The sequence below is a fragment of the Eptatretus burgeri genome, chromosome 14 (genome assembly GCF_056783735.1).
Source record: "Eptatretus burgeri isolate ZD-2024b chromosome 14, Ebu_testis_v1, whole genome shotgun sequence".
Lineage (NCBI taxonomy): Eukaryota > Metazoa > Chordata > Myxini > Myxiniformes > Myxinidae > Eptatretus > Eptatretus burgeri.
In genome coordinates this window covers 72,664,690-72,688,097 of record NC_140974.1, presented here as the reverse complement: position 1 = coordinate 72,688,097, position 23,408 = coordinate 72,664,690, and the positions used below count along the sequence as shown (strand labels likewise).

The 23,408-nt window shown below is 44.7% G+C and overlaps 1 protein-coding gene across 11 annotated transcripts in view; it reads right to left on the bottom strand.

Annotated features, from left to right (window-relative positions):
* The window catches only part of LOC147013599 (E3 ubiquitin-protein ligase RNF13-like), a 36,222-nt gene extending 18,484 nt beyond the window's left edge, over positions 1 to 17,738 (bottom strand). For 2 of the 11 annotated variants that reach the window (XM_085855529.1, XM_085855530.1), the window contains exons 1-6: positions 17,251 to 17,550; positions 16,985 to 17,065; positions 11,475 to 11,571; positions 8,627 to 8,755; positions 8,417 to 8,504; positions 5,250 to 5,337 (exon numbers count right to left, since the gene is read on the bottom strand). In XM_085855529.1, the coding sequence (XP_085711655.1) occupies positions 5,250 to 5,337; positions 8,417 to 8,504; positions 8,627 to 8,755; positions 11,475 to 11,571; positions 16,985 to 17,065; positions 17,251 to 17,411 (644 nt within the window). In that variant the 5' untranslated portion in view covers positions 17,412 to 17,550. The other 9 variants (XR_015051386.1, XM_085855532.1, XM_085855531.1 and 6 more) reach the window with 9 other exon arrangements.
* Positions 17,739 to 23,408: the final 5,670 nt, after the last annotated feature.

The following is a 23,408-nucleotide window of genomic DNA, read 5'->3' as shown; positions in this document are numbered from 1 at the left end:
AAAGTAACAACAGGAAAAAGAGCAATCAGATATTGCAGACCCACACCAGGACTTGTTTTGTGTGGTGTTTTTGTACTGGTGTTACGTAATTAATAATAGACATAATTAGAACTGCCACTTTATAACTGCCGGCAATGATAAACGGGTAACCAAGGGGTCCCGCTTTGAACAGACTCTCTCTCCCTCAAGCAACACCACACAGCTTGCTCTAAGCTTAACGCCCGACCAGTGCTGTCCATGACCCATGGCATTTTTAATTTCATTTAATTCAGAATGGGATTAAAATTAATTCAATTCAAATTAAACGGAAGACCAAATCGGTAGAGTCCTGCATTGGAGTCATCAGAAGGAACCCAAACAAGCAAAAAGCAAAGATGAAATCATCAGGAGGAACCTGGATATGATTCACATTTCAGGTGCTGCTACTCTACCCTCAAACCTATCCAGGTGCAGCCAAGTGAACCTTATTCAAAAATGACCCCCGTGTGGGGGTGACGGTCATCTCTATAATACCACAAGTTCTCAATGTTCAGTCATGACCGAAGACTACTGTGCAGTTCTACTGCGCAGCTCGAACTGCGCAGTTTGGTTAAAGGTGACTCAGCATTTTGGCGGGTGCGCACGAAATTATATTTTGAAAATAAATGCCGACGTTTACATTTCGGGTTTTGAAACTTTTGCACCTTCGGCGGAAAAATCTATAAATATACAAGGTCAGCTGCTATGCAATGACACCATTCACTAACTTTTACCATGCCCAGTAGAGAATATATAGCCTCTTGAAGGTAGGGCAGTTTTTGCAAACTTTGAAGTCATGTGACGCGAAAACGAAAGCGAAATTCGAAAATCCGTCCTGACCAAATTTAGATATTGTCCCATAGATTCATATGCCACAATCAAATTCAAGATCGCTTGAGAAATGGCGGAGGAGATAGAATTTGAAAATCGTCATTTTCGCAACTTCAAAGGCCTCGTGACCTTGACCTTGACTTCGGTGACCTTGAAAGTCATACCATCGTGTACGTCTCATTGACCTCTATCAGGATCACTAATGACCAGATCTCCCACTTCAACTTCATTGTGGACGGACGGATCGAAGGACATCGACACCCATATTATTAGGTCATGCTCGAAGAGATGACCTAAAAAGAAAGTTAAAAGAAATAAAAACAAACGTCAAAAAAAAGAAATAATTCCGGCTGCCAGACCATGCGTCCGATCAGGTTCAAATTGAAAACATATATTTCCCCATGATGATAAGATCATAATTGTGAAGTTTCACGTCGATCGATGAAGTGGTTCAAGAGAAATAATTGTTTTAAGATTTTCGCTCAATCCAATATGGCTGAGAGACAATGCGACCTATGATGTCATGTGTGAATGTCTTGTTCCTCATGGATAAGTGGTCATACGTGTAAAGTTTCACCTGGATCTGTTCATCTGTTTCAGAGAAGATTTTTGAAGATATATATATACAGTAATACTTTGACATACGAGTTTAATTCGTTCTGCGACCGAGCTCGTAACTCGGTTTGCTCGTATATCAAAACAATTTTCCCAATTGAAATTAATTAAAATACCATTAATCAGTTCCAGCCCCCCCAAAAAACACCCTAAGTTCTTTGTTATGTAGTTTTAAAAATTAGAAATGTATTTATAAATAATATATAATTAATACAAAATATAATACAAAGATAATAATATATAATATAAATAAATAAACTGGTTTTATAAAGTGTATTTACCTTGGCGATGAGACGACTTCGGCTTACGGAAGATTCTGGTGGAGGTGGCGGTGGAGGAGATTTGAAGGTCTCATCACACTTTATCACTAAACGTAATTGATACAATTTTTTGTTTGTTTGTTTTTAATTCACTTTATCGCTAAACTTAATTGCTTCAATTTTTTTTTTTACATTTTATTTTTTATTCCCTTTGCCGTTACACTTAATTGCTACAATTAAGTGTAACGACCCTTAATTGATTAACGACCCTACTCAACGAGATAACCAAGATAACTGAACGAGTGAGTGGCAGGAGATGCGTGAAAAGGCGGGAGAAAAACAAACAAACAAAAAAAAAAACAGCTCGCTCCACTCGTAACTCGGATCTAGACTCGTGACACAAAGCAAAAAAAATCGTCCGAGCAACGGCTCGTAACCCGGAATACTCGTAAGTTAGTGCACTCGTTTGTCAAGGTATTACTGTGTGTATATATATATATATATATATATATATATATATATATATATATATATATATATATATATATATATATATATATATATATATATATATATATATATATATATATATATATATATATATATATATATATATATATATATATATATATATATATATATATATACAGTGGGACCCGCTTAATAGAATCACTTTGGGCCGGACAAATTTGATTCTAATAAGCGGGTGATTCTAATATCCGAGTTCACCAGAGTTGTGGAGTATCAAGCGGATCAAATGTCGAGTACATATACGGAGACAAATACTCAGCATTTAGTTTGATTTATATGACACACTTGCTCAAAACAATGGAACTTACTACTGAAAATAAAACAATTACACGTTCAGTACATATGTACTTTTCAAAGCAAAACAACATAGGTTTGTCGATGAGCCTACTCTGTAATGAAAAAAATTGTCGATTGTTGCCTGCTTTAACGAGTCTGTGGCAATGGCGGTGACCTCCTTGTCAAGCTTGCGCAGGAAGGCCATGTCACTGAACCCATGTGATAGCAAACCAAGCCTGATCGTCTTAGCTGCAGACATAATTTCCTTGATGGTCGGGACAGAGATCTCCTCTTCCTCCTCTTCCTCCACTTTAGTGTCGGCGTCATAGTCTGCGTCAGTAGCAATTCCCATTTCGCGTTGGACTGCCGAAACGATGGCTTCATCTGTGACATCATCGTCTGTGGTTTGGAGAGTGGCGTCCATGTTGACGAAGTCCTGCCATTGGTCGGGATCCATTTGAAGAGGGTTGGCTAACTCGTCGTCGTCATTGCTCTCGACCCTTTCGCCTTCGCTTGCCGCTCCAATGAAAATTCCTCCTTTGCGTCAGCAGTTCACTATGCCGGTAGTCTTCACATCATTCCATGCTGTGTCCGTAAACAGCATAGCGTAGAGGATCGTTATCTTTTTCGCCAAGTCACTCGCTGTCATTGCTCCATCCTCGTTGTCAATCTCAGTGAGCACTTTTCGTAGCATGGCACGGCGGTAATGAGCTTTGAATGAACGGATAATTCCCTGATCTAACAGTTGAAGAACAGAGGTTGTGTTCGGCGGGAGAAATGCCACAGTAATGTTCGACAGTTGAAGTGATTGGGGATGTGCCGGACAGTTGTCGATGAGAAGCAACGCTTTCTGGTCATGACGCCGAAGCTCGCGATTCCACTCATCGAGGCATTCAGTGAAGAGGAAACCTGTCATCCATGCGGAGGAATTGGCTCTGTAGCGAACTGGAATTGTTTTGAGGCCTTTGAAACACCGTGGATTCTTGCTTTTACCAATACCGAAAGGAGGACGCTTAGCACCAGTCATCGAGCAGCAAAAAAGCACCGTGATTCTTTCCTTTGGCTTTTTCACACCGCAGTGCTGATCTCCCTTGAAGAGGAACGTTTCGTCTGGTAAGGCCCGAAAATACAACCCGGTTTCGTCAGCATTCCAGATCTCATCAGCCGTGAAGCCTTCTACGAGATCCGGAAACACGTGGTCCAGCCATTGTTGTTTCCCTCCTACGTCAGCCGCCGCTGCCTCTCCGTGAAGTTTCTTGTGGACTCTTCCATGTCTTTTCTTGAACCGGTCAATCCAGCCATTTGTCGCACTGAACTTCTTGTTGTTGAACTTTTCCGCGAACTGAGCCGCTTTCTCCCGCATCAGAGGTCCAGAAAGCGGTGCTTCCTTTTCTCTAGAAGTTTGAATCCACTTGACCATTGCTGATTCGACATCGGGTGCGTTGCCGCTTTGCTTGCGTTTCTGAGAAGAAGACGAATCCACTTGACCTTTCAGAATGGCCTCTCGATCTTTCAGAATCTTGCAAAGGATCGGCTGGTTAATTTCCAACTTGTCTGCAGCTTCTCGTTGGCTCATTCTGGGCAAAGCGTCATAGTCCCTCAGGATTTGTGCTTTATCAATGTTTGAACGATCCGTCCGCTTTCGTTTTCTGTCCATCGTGGAAATGACGACATGCCTAGTGCTTAGACTGCAGCTGTCAGCCGTCTGCCTGTCTGTACAATGACTACCGAAATCACTGTCGTGGCATAGCGTTATTTTTAGCGTGACGTCAGCCGCCTGGTGGCAAAAGTTGGAACTGTGCAGCCAGTAGGCGCTGAACTGTCGAAGTGGATGGCCAGCAGCTGATTCTATTAGGCGGGTTTTTGATTCTAATAAACGGGAAAAATAGTGTACATTTAGATACAATGGAATCGGTCTCAACGATTTTGATTCTATAATACGGGTGATTCTATTAACCGTGATTCTATTAAGCGGGTCCCACTGTATATATAAATATATATATATATAAATATATATATATATATATATATATATATATATATATATATATATATATATATATATATATATATATATATATATATATATATATATATATGAAGCTGCCGAACCACATGACCGATGACAACAATTATTTTCTATGGAGCAATTTATCCCTAAATGACTGAAAAAATTTCATACTGATCAGATGTAGTGTTCTATGTATGCAATTATGATGTCATAATGAAGTCACCGATGACATCATTAAAAAAACAAAACACTGATTCCCAGGAGGAGTACCTACTATGTGCCAAGTTTCAATTTTTTTCCTCTGTACGGTTTCAGAGATAGAGGTCCAAAGTTTTGCCTTTTTTTCCAATATGGCTGCCACACCACATGACTGATGACATTTATCATTAAAAACATTCTACATGAATAGTCACTCCGATGATGAAAATTTAGTCTCAATCCGACAAGCTGATGCAGAGAAAAACACTCATGTTCTGTGCAGACAAAGACGGACAAAGGGACCCAAATGCAATTCCCTGTCCTCTGGCGAGGGTAATAAACACAGCTGCATTCCCATGGAAGCAAAGCATGTGCTTTGTTCATATTTTTTAATACGATAATCTAGTTTTGTAATGTTTCAATAATCTCCCCCATAAGCATTGCAGTGGCATTTGTGATGAAAATCAAGTACTTTATTTGCTTGGACAAAATAAATTTCTAATACTCACCCTGTGTCATATGTGTAGTCAGACAACAGAGTGGCTGTTGTCTGCCCAACAAACACAGAAGGAATATTGATGTTCTTCCGCATAGTAGCTGAAACACATGCAACAGACCATCATCATCATAATCATAATCATCATGCACATTCAGTACCTTGCTGATGGAGTGTTGCTGTAGATCAAGGTAAGAATTTAGAATCTGGCAAGGGTACGGGCACATGACCTCCTCTTGTCAAGTCATTAATGGCCGTTTTCAAGGCCTTCCTCAGATAGAAAGTTTGCTTTCGCAAATCAGTCCTGGGTATATTGCTGGGAACTCTGCTTCTACTTCCTCAACATTATCCAATCCAATTTCATATTTTCTCTCCTCATCGACAAACAAATCCCTCACATCGATTATGCTGTGCTCTTGCATTTGTGGAGATCTATTATGTTGATCTTGCCCGAATTTTATCGTTTACGAATAGTGGACTCAATGACGTTATCTTTCACCAACACAGTAACACGTGCACCACTCCCAAATCGATCTAATATTTTCACTGTTTCCACTGACGTCGTCACTTTCGTCACTTTTTTATTCCGCTTTCAGCAGATGCACCACTTGATGGACGTTTTGGACCCATGATTGAAGAAACAGTGTACAAAGTTTTATCACAATAAAATACCGCACCTCACCGACCACCATGCAGCCAGAAGACAATGATGCAGCGGTGCAACAGATGCTGGAAGGCGCAGAATGTAAAATTTTAATTGTTATATTTTCCGGCAATATGGTACAATTATAATTATAATTTAACACGTAATGTTAAATGAAGGAAAATATTGTTATCCAAGCATTGAAAGTGTTAAAAAAAACAAACATTTTTTTTAAACCTATGTAAACCGAAGGAGTTTGAGGTAGTTCAATTTTTTCCACGGATACGCGGGAGTATCGGCGTGGACGAAGAGAAAGCGTGTCTAAAAGGTAAGCACAGATACGCAAAATTGCGGATGGCGAGGGTTGACATATCATTTTGGCCCGATCTCTCAATGGTGAAGAATCACTTTACAAATTAAAAAAAAAATTAAAACTCTTATCTGATCTAACCAAAATCAAACCAATTCGACCTCGTCACATACTCAACCTGTCCACCAAGTTTTGTCCAAATCAGTCATCAACTTTTGAGATATTGTGCTCTTTATCGGTTTAGCCCTATTGCTCAATGGTGAAGAATCACTTAAAAAAATATATATCGGATCTTCACCAAAATTGAATCAATTCTTCCTCGTCACACACCCAATGTGTCCACCAAGTTTCGTCCGAATCTGTCCATAACTTGAGATATCATGCTATGCAGTATAGTCAACTCTCCAATATCACGGGAGTTAGGTTCCTGGGAAATGCCGCGATAGTTGAAATCGCGATCGTGTAAACCAAGGGACAATGGGAAAGTGGGGGTTTGGTTCCTGGACTTCAAGAAAATAGAGGAAGGTGGACGGTAGCTAGAAATAAACACATTACAATTTAAATAAACATGTAAAAACAATGGTGTAAATTCAACAAAAACACAAGACTTTTACCTTTTAAATTTATGACAAAACAGCAAGATGGGTGAGGGTAAACGTATTACATACTGTTCGTACTGTACTTTGCCGTAAATAGAAAACACAAGACTTAGCTCGGTGATTATGATGCTGCTGCTATGGGGGAGTGTGGAGGGTAGAAAGATGTGGATGTAGAACTTGTGATGGCTATTGAATCATCGGGAGCACGACGAAGGCGCCTGCTGCATTGCCATAGAGAACAAGGGTAAAAACGATCCTGAGCCACCTTGACCTGGAGCAGATCTTCCCTGCTTTGAGAGGAAGGTACGAGATGGCATCCTCTTCCAAAATAATCCTGTCTCTTCGATGTTAAAAACCTGCTCCAGCATAAATTTATTCACCTCGATTAGTTCCATGAGCCGTGGTTGAATCGGAGCCTTGTGGAATCGTTGGTAAATCCACAATTATTTCTCCCACACACTGGTCCACTCAAAAGCGTCCATCCATCCTTCCGTCACGCTATCTCCTCAACGGTTGTGCAGAAATTCACCAAACTTGATAGTTATGATCACCACGTGGCACAAAGGTGTAAGAGCAGTGTCATTTTTTGGCTCCACACCCTGGGTGACATTGGGGATGCATGAAATATACGATTTTTTTTGATTTGACCACTGGGTTCATGCCCCAGGGGTGGGGACTTGAGGTCACAGGTGTCAAAAAGGGGAAAATTCGAACTAAAAAGTTGATATTGGGTCATTCCTGGAGGAACGTTTTGCCATCTTTCAAATTTGCTTTTGGTGGGAAGCACGGGGATTTGCGACGGGGCGCCGACTTCATTCTAGTTATTATTATTATGGAACAAGCTGGCTGGGTGACAACGTTATCCAAAGCACGATGGCAGTGCACTTGGTGATGTAATGCCATGCTTGCAAAGCATCAACCCAACAGTTTGTAGTCAGGTCAGGAATCGAACCTCAAAGGTAGGTGCGCTGCCTCTGCACCATCTTGTTGGACATATTTCCACTCCCATCCCACAACCTTTCAATAATCTGTCTTGATTTTACAATGATCTAAAATAACCAAAAACTAGAAAACACAATTTTACACAAATGAATCAATTATGGAACTGCCTTTGCCCGCATGACATGTCAACCCATCGTTAAGTTTGAACTCAATTAAAGGTCACGTGAGGGAGAGGGAGAGAGACAGAGACAGAGACAGAGACAGAGACAGAGAGATTGTGTGCATGTGTATGGAGTGCTGTTGGTGGGGGTCTTGTCAAAGGGTGTTGTGTGATTGGTATGTGTGTTTAACGAAGTCCATGCCCCCTCCCCAAAGGAGAAGGGAATTTTTATTTTTCTTTAATTACAAAACTTAAAATAAAAAGATAATTTTTTAAAAACCCATAAAAACAAACAAACAAACAATAAAACATTTTGTATTTTCTTCGTTGGATCTTGTGTTGATAAATTAGTGTGGTGTTGATGTCGCACAGGCATGATGGGCTGATTGGCCTCCACCTGTGTCTGATTTACTTGTAGGGAGAGGGAGGAGGAGGGAGGAGGGAGGAGGAGATATGTCGGAGAGAGAAAACATCAGAAAACGAGAACAAAAAACAGGTTCATGAAACTGTCTCCATGAAATCTTACCATTTGATGTTTTCATAGTCAGGAGGTGGTCAGACTTCACATTATAAACAATGGCAACTCGAAAACCAGCCTGTTGTGCGTGTAGGACCTGAACACAGTGTTTGGCACTCAACCTCTCAGAACAATCCTGAGCAAAATAACTTCTCTAATACATGCAGTTCCTACCCTCCTTTAAACTATGTGTATCCACTTCACTTCTACCATTCATACCTTTTTATCAAAGGAACAGTGATGGCGTCGAATCAGTGCAACAAATCGCAAAACGGTTTCATTGATATCCTGTGGAGGTGGTTTTATTGGCGAACAACCGTCTTGAGGGAAAGCATCAACAAGATAGCCCTGCAAAGACAATCACAGATATTAGACATAAACCACTGCCACAGGGTTTCACAATTTAAAAATTCCAACTGTTCACAGACCAAGACATCTGAATAATCCACATCCTTATACCATATAAACACTGTGACGGTTCGGCGAAACCGTCATTATCCAAGGCAATGGCACCCAACATATAGCGGGATTCCGCGAAAGTACTCCACAACTCTTCAGGATTCCTCAAAACACTCAGACCCCCCAAATCCCAACTCAGACTGGTCGCAAACTCCTCAGATGCACTCTCATACTTGAGCTTGGCAACATCAAGCCTTGGGTGAGATGGTACCATTCTCCTGGATTTGAGCTGCAACATCGCAGTTGCTACAACAAGCCTGTGGTCGATATTGAGGACCTGAGCACTCCAGTAGACCCTGCAGTTCTGAATCATCCTCAAGCGACCAAAAACAAGCACGTGGTCAATCTCCTTTGCCACACCGCCAGTGTTGGAATACCAAGTCCAGCGATGAGCTTGTGGGCGCTGAAATCATGAACCAGCCACCCTAAGTCCATGACTTCTTGCAAAGTAGAGGAACTTAATTAGTGCTATTCGGGATCATAGTTCCAGACCCATGGGAACCAACACATGTCTCATAATCATCTCGATCAGTTCCAGTCAATGCAATGAAATCCCCCAAGACCAGAAGAGTATCTTGCCTGGTGCACTGATCCACCAGACTTGAGCGCGGCATAGAATGCGTCCTTCACGATGAGATCACTCGACTCAGTCGGAGCAAATACAGAGACCAGGGAATGACACCCAAGGAGTGACGAATCCTCAGTCTCATAAAACACTCGGAGACCGGTGTTACCTCAATTATCATACAAGTAAGATTTTTGGCCACAGCTACAGCAACTTCTTGGGCATGGTAACCATCAAAGCGACCAGACCAGTAGTAGGTGTAACCATCCACCACGATCTCACCACTATCCAGTCTCCAAACCTCAGTGCTGCAATAACGATGTTCAAATGCTGGACCTCAGAAGATAATAGAGATGGGTGATCATCCTCTCTTTGAGAAAGGACATTCCACCAAGGCAACCACCCAAAGGGACCTCAGGTCAACCCGAGGAGACCACCGTCTGGTGGACAACACGTCAGCATCACCCCAACACAAACCACAACAATCTGACCCAGGAAGGTTACCCCACACTCCCCCCCCCCCCCATCTTCAAAGAATGGGGGTCTCAAAGGCTTGGTGGGGCGGAGACTGTTCAGTCGCCGACAAGTGACAACCAGACAACAAAACAGGTTAATGGAGGTTTACATAGTACCTGAAGCAGGTCATAGTTCTGATCCAGCCTGACAATAAGCATATGTGTATGTACATATGAAAATCATAGAAAAACACAGGGCTGGACCAATCTCCACCAAATTTTGTATAAATGTTGGTTGTACCCAGGGTCAGGTCATGGACACAGCTCCCCCCCCCAATCATGACTGGGGGAGATGACTGGCCAATGCTCCCAAAGGGAGCAGATGTCTCTCATGAAATAAACACAGCAAGATTGTCCAATAGAGTTTGATAAAAGCACATGTTCCCCCACTTAAACCCATGACCCAATGTTAACTCAACATTAATCTTACTACAACGAAGCAAGCGTACACATCACCCAAACTCCGAAATTGACATTCAACAGTTTTTGGGCCCATGTAGAGGTTCCAAACCTGGTTCTACCTCTGGTTCAAACCCCCAATACTGGCCCTTAAGTGGCCACCCAAGGCTGTCAGACGAGCACATACTTTAGCCTTACTCTGGAGCTCGGACTCGGACGCGAGCTCCAATAAACTGAGTAGGGTAGTCCCGCCCAGACGGCGGATGTGCCAGCTCGTAAAAATAAATAACTTATTAAGGAATACCTAAAAACAAACTAAATGCATGTGCTACAAACTTGGATATGTGCTCCAATCGTCTCAACTACCTCTACACCTCGACCTGCTCTCTTCTCTTCGACCCCCGACCTCAATGCAATCAGGACGCAAAAATGTTTCTTTTCTTACTACACATACGAGAGTCATTTCCATAAAACACTGAAAAATGCAGGGATTTTTGTGGTGTACGAGATGCAGTGGAACACGAGAAGCAAGAGTGTTAGCAGCAACTCCGCTTTATTGCGCGTCCTGATGTACATTCCTGCCACCCCTAGTGGGCGAGTCATGATATAGGAAAACCCAATCACGTGATACAGCACACTCCTCCCCTCGTAAAATGACAAGCCAAATGATGAAAGGACAATCATAACATGACCAACCAAAACCAATCAACACTCAAAATCCTCCAAGTACCGCAGCCGCATCCTGACCAGTCTCGGACCGGCAGCGACGCCAGACGGCCCAGGCTCAGTCGACCAGCCTGCCCGACGTCCTCGGGCAGGACTGAATAAGGTGAAGACCCCGTGGGCGTCGGCACGTCCGGCCCTGGCGATACAACGTCTGGCCACGGTGACATTACAGGTGGGGGTCCCACATCGCTCAGCACGGGGGGCGGGGGGGGACGCTGAACAGCGATCATGCATTTGGTCCACGTTCCGCTTCCACACCTCCCCACTATCAGTCCGCCGGCCCCAGTACCACAGAGACCACAGCCGGCACCCATTTGGAACCGTGGAAATAATCGCGCACCATTACCCGCTGTCCCACATCAAAACCGCGCAGCAGCTTCAGGCGCGACACTGCTCCACTCACCGACCCTCCAGGTTGCAGCAAATCCAGTCTGGACCGCAATGCCCGTCCATAGAGACGAATGGCAGGAGAATCACCCATGACAGGATGAATCGCGTTCCTGTAATGGAGCAAGAAGACATCGACCACCGTCTGCACAGGTGCAACACCCCCCCCTGCGCAAAGCCCGTTCCAACATCTTAACAAATGACTCAGCCTGCCCATTCGTCTCAGGATGATACGGTGCGGACCTTAGATGTCGAATACCATTTTGACGCATAAACTCATCAAATACACCTGCGATGAACTGCGGACCGTTATCAGAAACCTGGATCTCCGGTAATCCTTTATTAGCAAAGATCGTCCGCAGTTTCTCTACTGTAATGTTTGCTGATGTTTGCTGCATTACTACAACCTCCGGCCATTTAGAGAATGCATCGATCACAATCAAAAACATTTTGCTATTAACCGGCCCCGCAAAATCTACATGGACCCTCTGCCAGGCCCTGTCTGGGGTCGGCCATAGTCCCGAGGCTCGATGCGGGTTATCAGCATCTGTTTGACACGTGGCGCAACGCTTAACCAACTGCTCAATGTCTTTGTCCAACCCCGGCCACCACAACAGGCTACGAGCAAGACTCCTGGTCTTCACGACGCCAAGGTGACTGACATGCAGTTCTTCCAAACACCGCTGCCTGAACTTCGGCGGAATCACCGCCCTCATTCCCCACATAACGCACCGTTGGACCAACGACAGCTCCGATGCGCGCGACGTGAAAGGTTGAAATGCCGGTGTCGAAGGTAGATCGCTCCAATTCCCCGTAGAAATCGCCTGGACGACACGGGCGAGCACGGGATCATGAGCAGATTCCACCGTGACCTGTTTGGCCGTGATCGGCCCGCTTTGGACCTGGCCCAGCGCGAACACATCGACCTGGTCGGCCGACTTAGACGCAGCTGGACCCTCCGCACAAGGCAAGCGCGAGAGCCCGTCGCAGTTAGCATGCTTCTCGGTGCTTCGGAACTGAATATCGTAATCGTAAGCAGCAAGAAACAGACACAACCGCTGTATTCACGCGGCCGCTCCCACCAGTACCCCGCGTTCGGGTCTCAGGATGAATTGAGGTGGTTTGTGATCCGTCTGCAAAGTGAAATGCCGCCCCAGCAGGTATTGATGAAACCTCCGCACACCCCAGACGAGGCTGAGAGCCTCGCGCTCGATCTGGGCATATTCCCGCTCTGCTGAGGACAGGGTCCGGGATGCAAAACAAACAGGCCGCTCGGAACCATCGTCCATCCTGTGGGAGAGCACTGCCCCAATGCCATATGTAGAGCTGTCGCATGCCAATAAGAGCGGACGCGCAGGCTCGTAGTACACGAGGACCGTATCCTCTGTGAGCAGCCGCTTGACGCGGTCGAACGTCACCTGGTGTGCAGGCCCCCAGACCCAGTGCTTGTCCTTCCTGAGCAACCGTGTTAACAGCGCAAGTTGTGAGCTGAGCCCGCGCACGAACCTTTGGTAATACTAGGCCATACCAATGAACGAGCGCAGCTGCGACCTGGCCTTGGTACAGCACAGACACGTCTGCCATCCCGACTGGCGTTATCTTCTCGCGGGTGTACGTGAACAGCGTGAGGTTTGACATTATAAGCTTCAGGCCGTTGAGTCTACGCGCGGTGTGTTCGCCTATGATTGACACAGCCGCTTCCATATCAACCTGAAACGTGATCGGCGTTTTGTTCACTTCGATTTCCACCGTCATCGGGCGCGCCGCCACCGGGCCGATTGAAAATAGGCTCAACAACGGCCGCCGGTTCCGCCCCGGGTCGCCTCGCACATCGCCGTCCATGACCTTAACGGTGGCCGGCGTCCCACGGCACACACGCTTCAGATGACCCACCTTGTGACAATTTAAACACATGGTGCCTTTATACGGGCATGCACGGCACAGGTGTCGACCTCCGCATCCCAAACACGTCCGCGGGGTCACCTCGTCGCTCGTGCGGCGACGTCCGACCCGCACTGAAGGTCGTGCGTGCGTCCCGGGGCGCTCGCGACCCCGCGTGGCCGGTGATGGCCCGAACATCTCCGCGAGTCTGCTCGACAGCTGTAGCAGTGCCGACCGCCGATTCGAATGTAATGGCTTCACCCTTCAGCCGTAGAACCGCCGAAACCATCTTCGGATCTTGTAAACCAGCAATAAAACGATCTCTGAGCCGAGCTGGACGCTCCTCCGCCGTGAACTTGCATGCCACGGTAGAATGCTTCACTCGCGCCACGAAATCAGCGACGAGCTCCTCTGCACCTTTCGAGAGGCGATCAAACTGGTATCGAGCGAGCTGTAATGACATCTCCGGCGCCATGTGTGCTTTCATCTTCTGCACAATGTCCTGAAACGACAGCCCGTCATCACGGGGCTTGTCCGGCGCCACCAAATCACTCAGTTGTCGGTAATGTTCCGTCGATAGCGAGGCGAGCAAGATCGACTTCTGTTTGCTCTCATCGACCACATCATTCGCGTGGAAATAGCATCCCAATTGTTCTGAAAACAATTCGAAGTCGTCTCCGATGAAAACGGGCACATGTCCGTGCGCCGTGACTCGTCGATCAACCATCCTCGTCAGCCAACTGTGGTGTACGAGGTGCAGTGGAATATGAGAAGCAAGAGTGTTAGCAGCAACTCCGCTTTGTTGCGCGTCCTGATGTACATTCCTGCCACCCCGAGCAGGCGAGTCATGATATACGGAAACCCAATCACGTGATACAGCACAATTTTGAGTTCTGGTAATTGAAAGGAGAAAAAAAAGGAAAAGCAGAATGTTAGTTTCCCCATTTGCACCCAGAGAAGGCCGTTCACATGAACAATGCGAACTATCTGGCGAATGTTTATGGTGTAGAAGCCAATGCCCACATAGCAACCACAATCTAAGATAGCAAGTTGTGCAACCAGATGTCAAAGAACCTCCAAGAAGACGAGACCACTTAATACCTGCAGTCCAGGCAGGAAGTTGTAATACAATTCATGATGCCGGCGATAACTCGCTGATTCTTCACGAAGGATACCGTGGGATCTTCAACATCCACCGACTAATGCCGGCAGACAAGAAGCTCGTTCAATGTCCATTCGAGGAACGGCACACATTGATACCAGCATGACAGTTTGTAACTGGGTCGGGATTCGAACCCAGGCTCAGCTGCGAGGCGAGTGCGTGTACCTCGCGGCTTGCAGAACATTAGCACAGTATTAGGAGGTATTGTTTAACCTAATGTTTGTTTTGTATTGCCATCTAAATCATGATGCTAAAATCGCAGGTTTAAACACCATGCTGGGTTTCAGCACTGAAATTAGCGACACAGCAGCTCTCTTGATATGATGGAGGATGAATGCCCAAAGTGTTAACTTTACCCCTCTTTCGACTGTGGTTTGCGTACCTTTGTTAACTGCCAGTTGATAAAACCTATCATTTAAATTGTCTACCGAGACAGATTGACAGTTGCCTTGGTAAAGTCGAGTTAGTAGTCCAATGTTTCAAATCCAATGTATTTGGGTGACTTTCGTCTGCAATCACATAATACCAGTACAGTACTTATGCCCAATACCCTTGCCCTGCATTATAACCTGTAAAAGCTCCCACTACATTCACATTGGATGACACTGCAGAAAAGAGCACATTGCAGGTCTTAAGACGGAAAAGTGATTGATTTATGATGTGAAATTTGACGATATTTAAATATTAAATCAATGGGTTGAATAAGCTTGGTGTTGGCTTAACGGTTAAGAAATAACACCAGGTAGGTTGACTCAGCTTGTCGTCCTTCTGAGGTCGGCAAAATGAGTACCAGCTTACTGGAAACGGGGCACTGCATCAGAGACACAGCCACGCTCCCAAAATGATGCAACCAGCAGCCGCAGGCTGCATGTTAAAGAACAAACAAGTTGAATAAAAGACCAGTTTATCTGTCAGAGGCTCCCAAGTCCAATCATGGCACTCATTAGTTTCTTGCCATTCAAAGCCTTTGTCCACAGTGCTATGGAATACGCTTCTGCGGAGAGGGCAGGAAATCCTGAAACAATCATAGCTCTCCTTCAATCTGATGAGCCGAAAGACTTGAGGAAACCTGAAAGAAACTAGGAAGTTGAAACTAACGGCCAGGAAACCAAAAATCACCTGAAAAGTGGAAATCCAAACCACAACAAAACCCAAACCACCAGAAAACCCAAACAAACCAACAGGAAACTGAAACCACCAGAAAACCCAAATTATGCACCAGAAAACTCAAATTATCCACCAGGAATCCCAAATTATCCACCAGGAATCCCAAATTATCCACCAGGAATCCCAAATTATCCACCAGGAATCCCAAATTATCCACCAGGAATCCCAAATTATCCACCAGGAATCCCAAATTATCCACCAGGAAACGCAAATTATCCACCAGAAAACCCAAATTATGCACCAGAAAACCCAAATTATCCACCAGGAATCCCAAATTATCCACCAGGAATCCCAAATTATCCACCAGAAAACCCAAATTATCCACCAGAAAACCAAAATTATCCACCAGGAATCCCAAATTATCCACCAGGAATCCCAAATTATCCACCAGGAATCCCAAATTATCCACCAGAAAACCCAAATTATCCACCAGAAAACCCAAATTATCCACCAGGAATCCCAAATTATTCACCAGAAAACCCAAATTATCAACCAGGAATCCCAAATTATCCACCAGAAAACCCAAATTATCCACCAGGAATCCGAAATTATCCACCAGAAAACCCAAACTATCCACCAGGAATCCGAAATTATCCACCAGAAAACCCCATTTATCCACCAGGAAACCAAAATCAATGACCAGGAAACCCGAACCACCACAAAAGCCAAACCACTGGGAAACCCAAACCAACCACCAGGAAGTTTAATTTTGTATAATGCCAAGACAGTTCTCACAGATTATAATAACTAGCAGAGTACCCATATCCAAGTTGGCAACATGTTCTTCTGACGCATACCTTTATTTGGGCGGTGTATAGGCAACTGACAGTTCTGTATCGGCAAAAACATTTTTTTTTTAAAAATAAATAAATTACCCGGATTACATGCATGAAGTAAAAACATACATACTACTTACAATTCAAAACATCTCTCTACACTGGAAAACACGAGGAGAGGAATAGTGTGCTGAAAATGGTGGAGACTTGTAATACCCTCTCACACCTGGAGGGGGCGTCACACGATACACATTTACATGGAGAATTTACACAACACCCAGATGTCAGATTTTACCAAATAAAAACACCCAGATGCACTTTTTGGGGTCATGCTCATCCTGTGTAGCAAGTCTGCACGTAATTGGACCAGAACTGTAGTAGTAGCACGACACACACACACACACACACACACACACACACACACACACACACACACACACACACACACACACACACACACACGTCGGTGAATTACAGGAAGATCAGGATAAAGTTTGATTGTAAGAAAATGTAACATTCAAATCAAATCGTGAGAACAACCTTGAAGCCATCATTGGGCAGCTGGTCCCCAAAGTGTGCAGGAAGGTCTTCAAACACCTGTGTCTGGTTATTGGGTCCAACCTGCACACAGCGGGAGGTGATGGTGATGACGATGTCAAAGAAGAGGAAACAAATAAAAAGTATTTGTTCACCATGTTGTGTATGGCAATGCCGGCTCGAGGGATACTACAAGTCGTGAAAGGGATTATAAAATATAAATATATAAATATATATAAATATAGATATAGATAGATAGATATATCCACCGCGATGATGTGAGACGAAGCACCATCAAGGAACAAGGAGCCAAGAGAGACCAAAAGGAGCGCGAAGTACCCGAGCTGGACTCCAACACCAACCATGCCCTACTCTCGTGAATGCGGGACGAAAGGACAAGAGGAAGAGAGAACCGTCTGTGACGGGACATTGTCCACTTCAAAAAGAAACAACCCCACGGAGGTATCCCATAAAAACGACCGACGATGTGATCGACACTTTCGGGTCACAATGAACATCGACGAAGCGACATTGTGACGGGAAAACAAAATAAAAAATAACAATCACCGAATCACCTCAGGAGGAGCGGAAAAGCTCGACGATAAAAAAATGAAAATTTTATACAAATCTCAACGTTTTCTTGTTCAGTTTATAAAAATTAATGTAAACGCGGAAACGAACGGGAAAACAACTAATCACAAGGCTTACTTTTGGTGCCACTTCCGCTATTTTAATGACGTCATTACTTCAGAGTTCAATCGCTTCTTTCCGAACACACGACAGTTTTTTTTTTTTTTTAAATATATCCAAGAATAATCCAGCATCGGATTTTGAAATACATTCTTTTTAAATAATGGAGGTAATCAGAAAAAAAAAAACGCCGTTCATCTTAATTGTTAGCTCAAACTAACCACACCGCTTAGGCCGATAAAACAAGCACAAAATGGTTAAACGCAATAAAGAGGTTCGAGAGGTTTGTGGTTAAAAGTCTACGAAAACAGGACGTTCAGGACCATGCATTTCGTAATTTAGTAATCCATGCATTTAATAATCCAGCGGGTAATTTAGCCTCACCTTACCACGAGGAAGCATCCTTTTACAAGCTTTGAGATGGTTTAAAGGGAATTTAAATGACTAGTGCGTGTCCGTACGTGCGAAAAAAACTCAAACAACCACACAGGCCGTTCCTTCGCTCTCGCGTGGCCGTACGTGCGAAAAAAAAAACTCAAACAACCACACAGGCCGTTCCTTCGCTCTCGCGTGGCCGTACGTGCGAAAAAAACTCAAACAAACACACAGGCCGTTCCTTCGCTCTCGCGTGGCCGTACGTGCGAAAAAAACTCAAACAACCACACAGGCCGTTCCTTCGCTCTCGCGTGGCCGTACGTGCGAAAAAAACTCAAACAAACACACAGGCCGTTCCTTCGCTCTCGTAAACGACGACTGGATTGGGGCATTGTGTTTATCTATAAATGCGCATAAGAAATCGAGAAATTATTAGAATACAGTAAGTCATCACTATCCGGAAGTCTGTACATTGTAACCCGTAATGGGGAGCGTGATCTTACTCGGCCATAACTTGGGAACCACTTGTCCGATTAATTTCAAACTTTTTGAAAGGCAAACAAACAGAGATTGCTGGAATTATAGATGGATAGAAGATAGATACTGTGGGTGCAAAACGCCAAGCAACGAGTCCTGTCATTGGTTGATAAATAAATGGCCATAACTTGGGAACCGCTTGTCCGATTAACATCAAACCTTGAAAAGGCACATACTCAGGTTCCCAGTGTCGATTGTGACGTCATACCAAATGAAGAAGAATTGTGACATCAATCGTGCAAAAAAAATTTAAATAAACATTAATTGTGACATCATTCATGACGTCATAGCACCGTGTCCTGTCATTGGTTCACAGATAAATGGCTGTAACTTGGGAACCGCTTGTCCGATTGATATCAAACCTTGAAAAGGCACATCCGCGGGGCCCCGGCAATACTCCCGGCAAGTTTCAATCCGATCGGCCGGTGGTCGTCTGGTTATTAATAATTTGGGGAAAAAAATGGCATGATAAGGTGAGAAGGTGGAACGACGCCTTCAGCTGCCATATATACACCTTTTCAACACTGAAAACGCAATAAAATGGCCGTAACTTGGGAACCGCTTGTCCGATTAATATCAAACCATGAAAAGGCACATCTGCGGGTCCCCGGCAATATTCCTGGCAAGTTTCAATCAGATCGGACCGTCAATCGTGCAAAATAAATAAATAAATAAATAAATAACCATTAATTGTGACGTCATTCGTGATGTCATAGCACCGTGTCCTGTCATTGGTTGACAGATAAATGGTCATAACTTGGGAACCGCTCGTCCGATCTATATCAAACCGCGAAAAGGCACATCCGCGGGTCCCCGGCAATATTCCTGGCAAGTTTCAATGAGATCGGACCGGCGGTCGTCGAGAAACGGTGGTCGCAGACAAACAGACAGACACACAGAGATTGCTGGAATTATAGATAGATGACGTTGTTCAAAGATTTCCCGGCGTGGATGTCATCAGCAAATCCTGCAATTCATTGGACTCACTTCTCCTCGACGGGACGAGAAACTGCTGGAATGAGTGTTGTGAAGTGAGAAGGAAACACAGCGAGTAGGATGTCGAACAGGTGTTCCCAAAGACGTCCTCTTTTACTCCATATTGAGGAACCAAAATGGCCATTGCACCTGGGAAGTGACGGTGCCAGTCGGCTATCCTGTGTGGCGTTACTGGAGGCGTCTTACAGATGGACTGTGTGAGAATTGATTTTGGGTCCATTTGTTCCTTTTCCCCCCAAAATACACAATATCATTCTTTGCTGCACATGGACATCAAACAGTCCCGCCTTCTTATCTTAGTTGCCGGAACTCCCCACCACTTTCAAACCCCTCTTCCTCTTGGAACTCCCCCGTCCCCACCCTTTTCAAACACCTTTTCCCATGTTTGTTCCGTGAAGGCTCAGGAATGGTCACCGCATTGTTTCACAGAGACAGAACTGTGAACATCAACTTGTGCAATGTGTTGTTCGAGTTCATGGAGATGGACAATGCAGCAATGAACAACGTGTCCATTATGTTATGTTACCATGGAGACAAAGAGAACAAGTCTTCGACGGGTAATTCATGAATGAAAGCATATGTCGGTGACTCAGTTCCTGTGGAGTCAATTTTGTTACGAACGGGTCTCTCCGGTCGTCTACTGCAGCACATTTTTAAAAACAACGTTCCTCGTTTTCTTGTCTGGGGAATGGATGTGCAGCTTTGATCTTGATCCAACTCTTGATGCCGCAACATACAACATTCCGTGTGAGAAAACAGGTGAACGCAGATCTAGTCCGATTATGCTGAACATCTGTCCCTGTGCTTTGTTTATTGTCATGGCAAAGCAAGGTCGTAAGGGAAATTGTAATCTACGGAACTGGAATGGCAGGTCACTGTCGGATGGCATAAGTGGTATCCTTTGAATTAATGCATGTTTTCCTGCTGCCGGTCCATTAATCAGGATTACTTCAATCACATTTGGGCTCATTCGGTAGACTGTACAGCGGGTGCCATTCATGATATTTGGTGGATCCAATGAACGAAGAACAATAACTGGGCAGCCCACTTTCAGCTTAAGTTTGTGTGGTGTTATCCCTGATATTTCAATGGAATTCAGAAATTCAACGGGAAAGTGCACCGCTTCCTCCGGAGTGAGTGTAGTGTTGATTGCATTCTATATCTTGACTTCTCCTGGGAAGCGGTCAATGATGGTAGAGTTGACAGCATCCACTGTTTCATTTAGAGGTTTGAGTATCGCTCGTTCTAACAACCAGTTGCTGTCGTTTGGAGCACTTCCTGTTAATCCGACATAGAGTTCCTCGATTAATTTGGATGGAGTTTCATGCTGGTGTATCCCTTCTGGTAAAGTGATGGTGTCCGGTTTATTTTCAACAGGGTAGTTACCGTCTCCAATGTTCATGAGGAGGTCGGCGTAATTGTCATGTTGCGCCATAACGGCGATCGCTTCAGCGTCACATCGACTATGTTTGCACGTGTTCCTTGATTCACAACGGGTAGTATTTGTCGGAAGTCTCCACAGAACATCACCGGGATGCCACCAAATGGTTTTGAATCTCCACAAATATCCTGTAGGGTCCTATCGATCGCTTCATCCACGGCCCTGTGTGTCATCGGAGCCTCGTCCACAATAATTGCTTTGACTTTGTTCATCACTCTAGCGATTGCTGTGCCTTTTTTCATAGAGCAGGTTGGTGTATGTTGCTTGTGAGCATTCAGGGGTACTTTGAAGGCGGAATGTAGAGTACGTCCCCCTGTTAGTAAAGTTGCGGCTATACCACTCGATGCTGGAGCAATAGCGATATGGCCATTCTCTCTGATTTACCATCAGCTGATGCTCGTGGTTGTTGATGTACTGGTTTTGTTCACATATGTCGAAATTCGCGAACCGAACGTACTCCTGTGCATGGTTTACGGCCGTTGTACGGTCAATGACAGGAAGGTTGTAGTTATCCAGAGTTTGACCTCCTTGTGCGAGGATGTGGTCTTCTATTTCCATCAAGCAAAGATTGTACATTTCCCCTGCGCGGTTGTCGTCAACATGAACATTGTGGCGATGGAAAAAATCCTGTGCTGACGCAGCTTTATGATCATTCCAGAGTGCGAGTGGGCGACTTGGTTCACAAAAAATCAACTGGACAATGAATAATTCCCGAAGACTTTGCGGGCTCTGTCCAATAGTTGCCTCTCGCAAGGCATTATGTCGATGGTTGTCATCCTCTGCAAGTCCCTTCGCCAGACATGCCTCTCGAAAAGTTGGTAGGATTACACCTTCATGACTCCTGAGATCTTCGAACGATGTCGAACCATGTTCCTGGTGAAGCAGCATGCGTAAAAAATAGCACTGATTGTTTTGGACTGACTATGTAAACTCTACCGATAGCAGGGCTTCTGAATACACCAGGGAATTGTGGTTCACCAGGGAATACACCTCTTGCGTCGATTCCACTTTTTGTTTCAATAATCTCACGTGTGATACTCTGGAACTTCATGATAAGTGAGTGTTTTCGCGAACTCATCCGAACGGCAAATGGTGAAGAATTCTGTCAGAGTTGTCTTTGGTTGTCCCGCTCCGGCACGGGCATCAGCATTGCTATTGTCAAAGTACACTCGCTGGCCATTCTCCAGGTGGATAACCAGCTGCATCACTGGTGGATCGTGTTCATGCATCGGGAAGCCCAAGATTCGGTGAGCAGCTTCCATGGCACCCACGAACCTGGCTTCTTGATATTGTTGTATTTCATAATTATTTTGTCCACCTTCAATAGTGAAGATCGCTTGGTCATTTCCCTTGTTTACATACTTCAGCACATATTTCACACTTTTGACTCAAGTATAAATTTCAACGTTCATGTGGCACTTCATTTGATTTATAAGCCAAGGGTTGTGAGGTACAACCCACCGATTGTCTATAACGTGCTCGATACGCTGTCCATTTACAATCTTGGTGATTGCGATTACATTCCCTCCGTACTCTGGGGTGCGCCTGCGGTACTTGGGATAGCTATCTTGCCCTTGTTCCGTCGCTTCCATAAAATCCTTCGGGAACATTTTTTGAGTAGGATCCGTCCTTCATGCATGGACTGTTTCTGTTGAAAGGGCCGCATGGTCCATGGATCATGTTGCATTTCATCAGTTCGTGCAGTTGAAGTTCCGAATCCGGACATGGTATTTCCGCAGATATGACTTGATCAATATCGTCGGGTCTGATTTTGCTTCCTGGGGACAACCAGAGTAGTATGTGCACATGAGGGAGCCCTCTTTTCCTGAATTCGATAGAATATAGCCATGCCAGCAAGTCACCAAAAGCTCAATTCTTCTACAGATCCATCAGTTTCTTCAATTTCAAATGAAAAACACGACAGACGATATCTGGCCGGTCTGATGCTGTTTGTTTCGGTAGAAGATTTTCTTTAATTTCTGACCATTTCGGATTAGAAGTGGAGGTTATGAACAGATCTGGTCTGCCATACTTCCGCACGCATGCGATGGCATCTTGGGTGTGCTCGTGCATATAGCGTGGACCGCCCGTGAATGTAGATGGTAACACGATCCTTTGCCCCACGTTCTGCGGATCACAGTCGTTATTAAATATAGCGTCTCTGAAGTTTTGGTAGCTGTCCGCTCTTAGAGCTTTCTGTTCCCATCTGAGAAGATGTAATCGTTCTGTTTCTATCTTACAGTACATGTCAACTAAAAATTGCTGGAATAGTCTGCGGCACAGTAACAAATGATTAGTCTGTCGACACAGGATATGGTATGCGTAAAACTGCATTTGTGTTATTTTGCGTGTAGCGGCTGACTGCAAATATACGCTCCATCCGTCTGT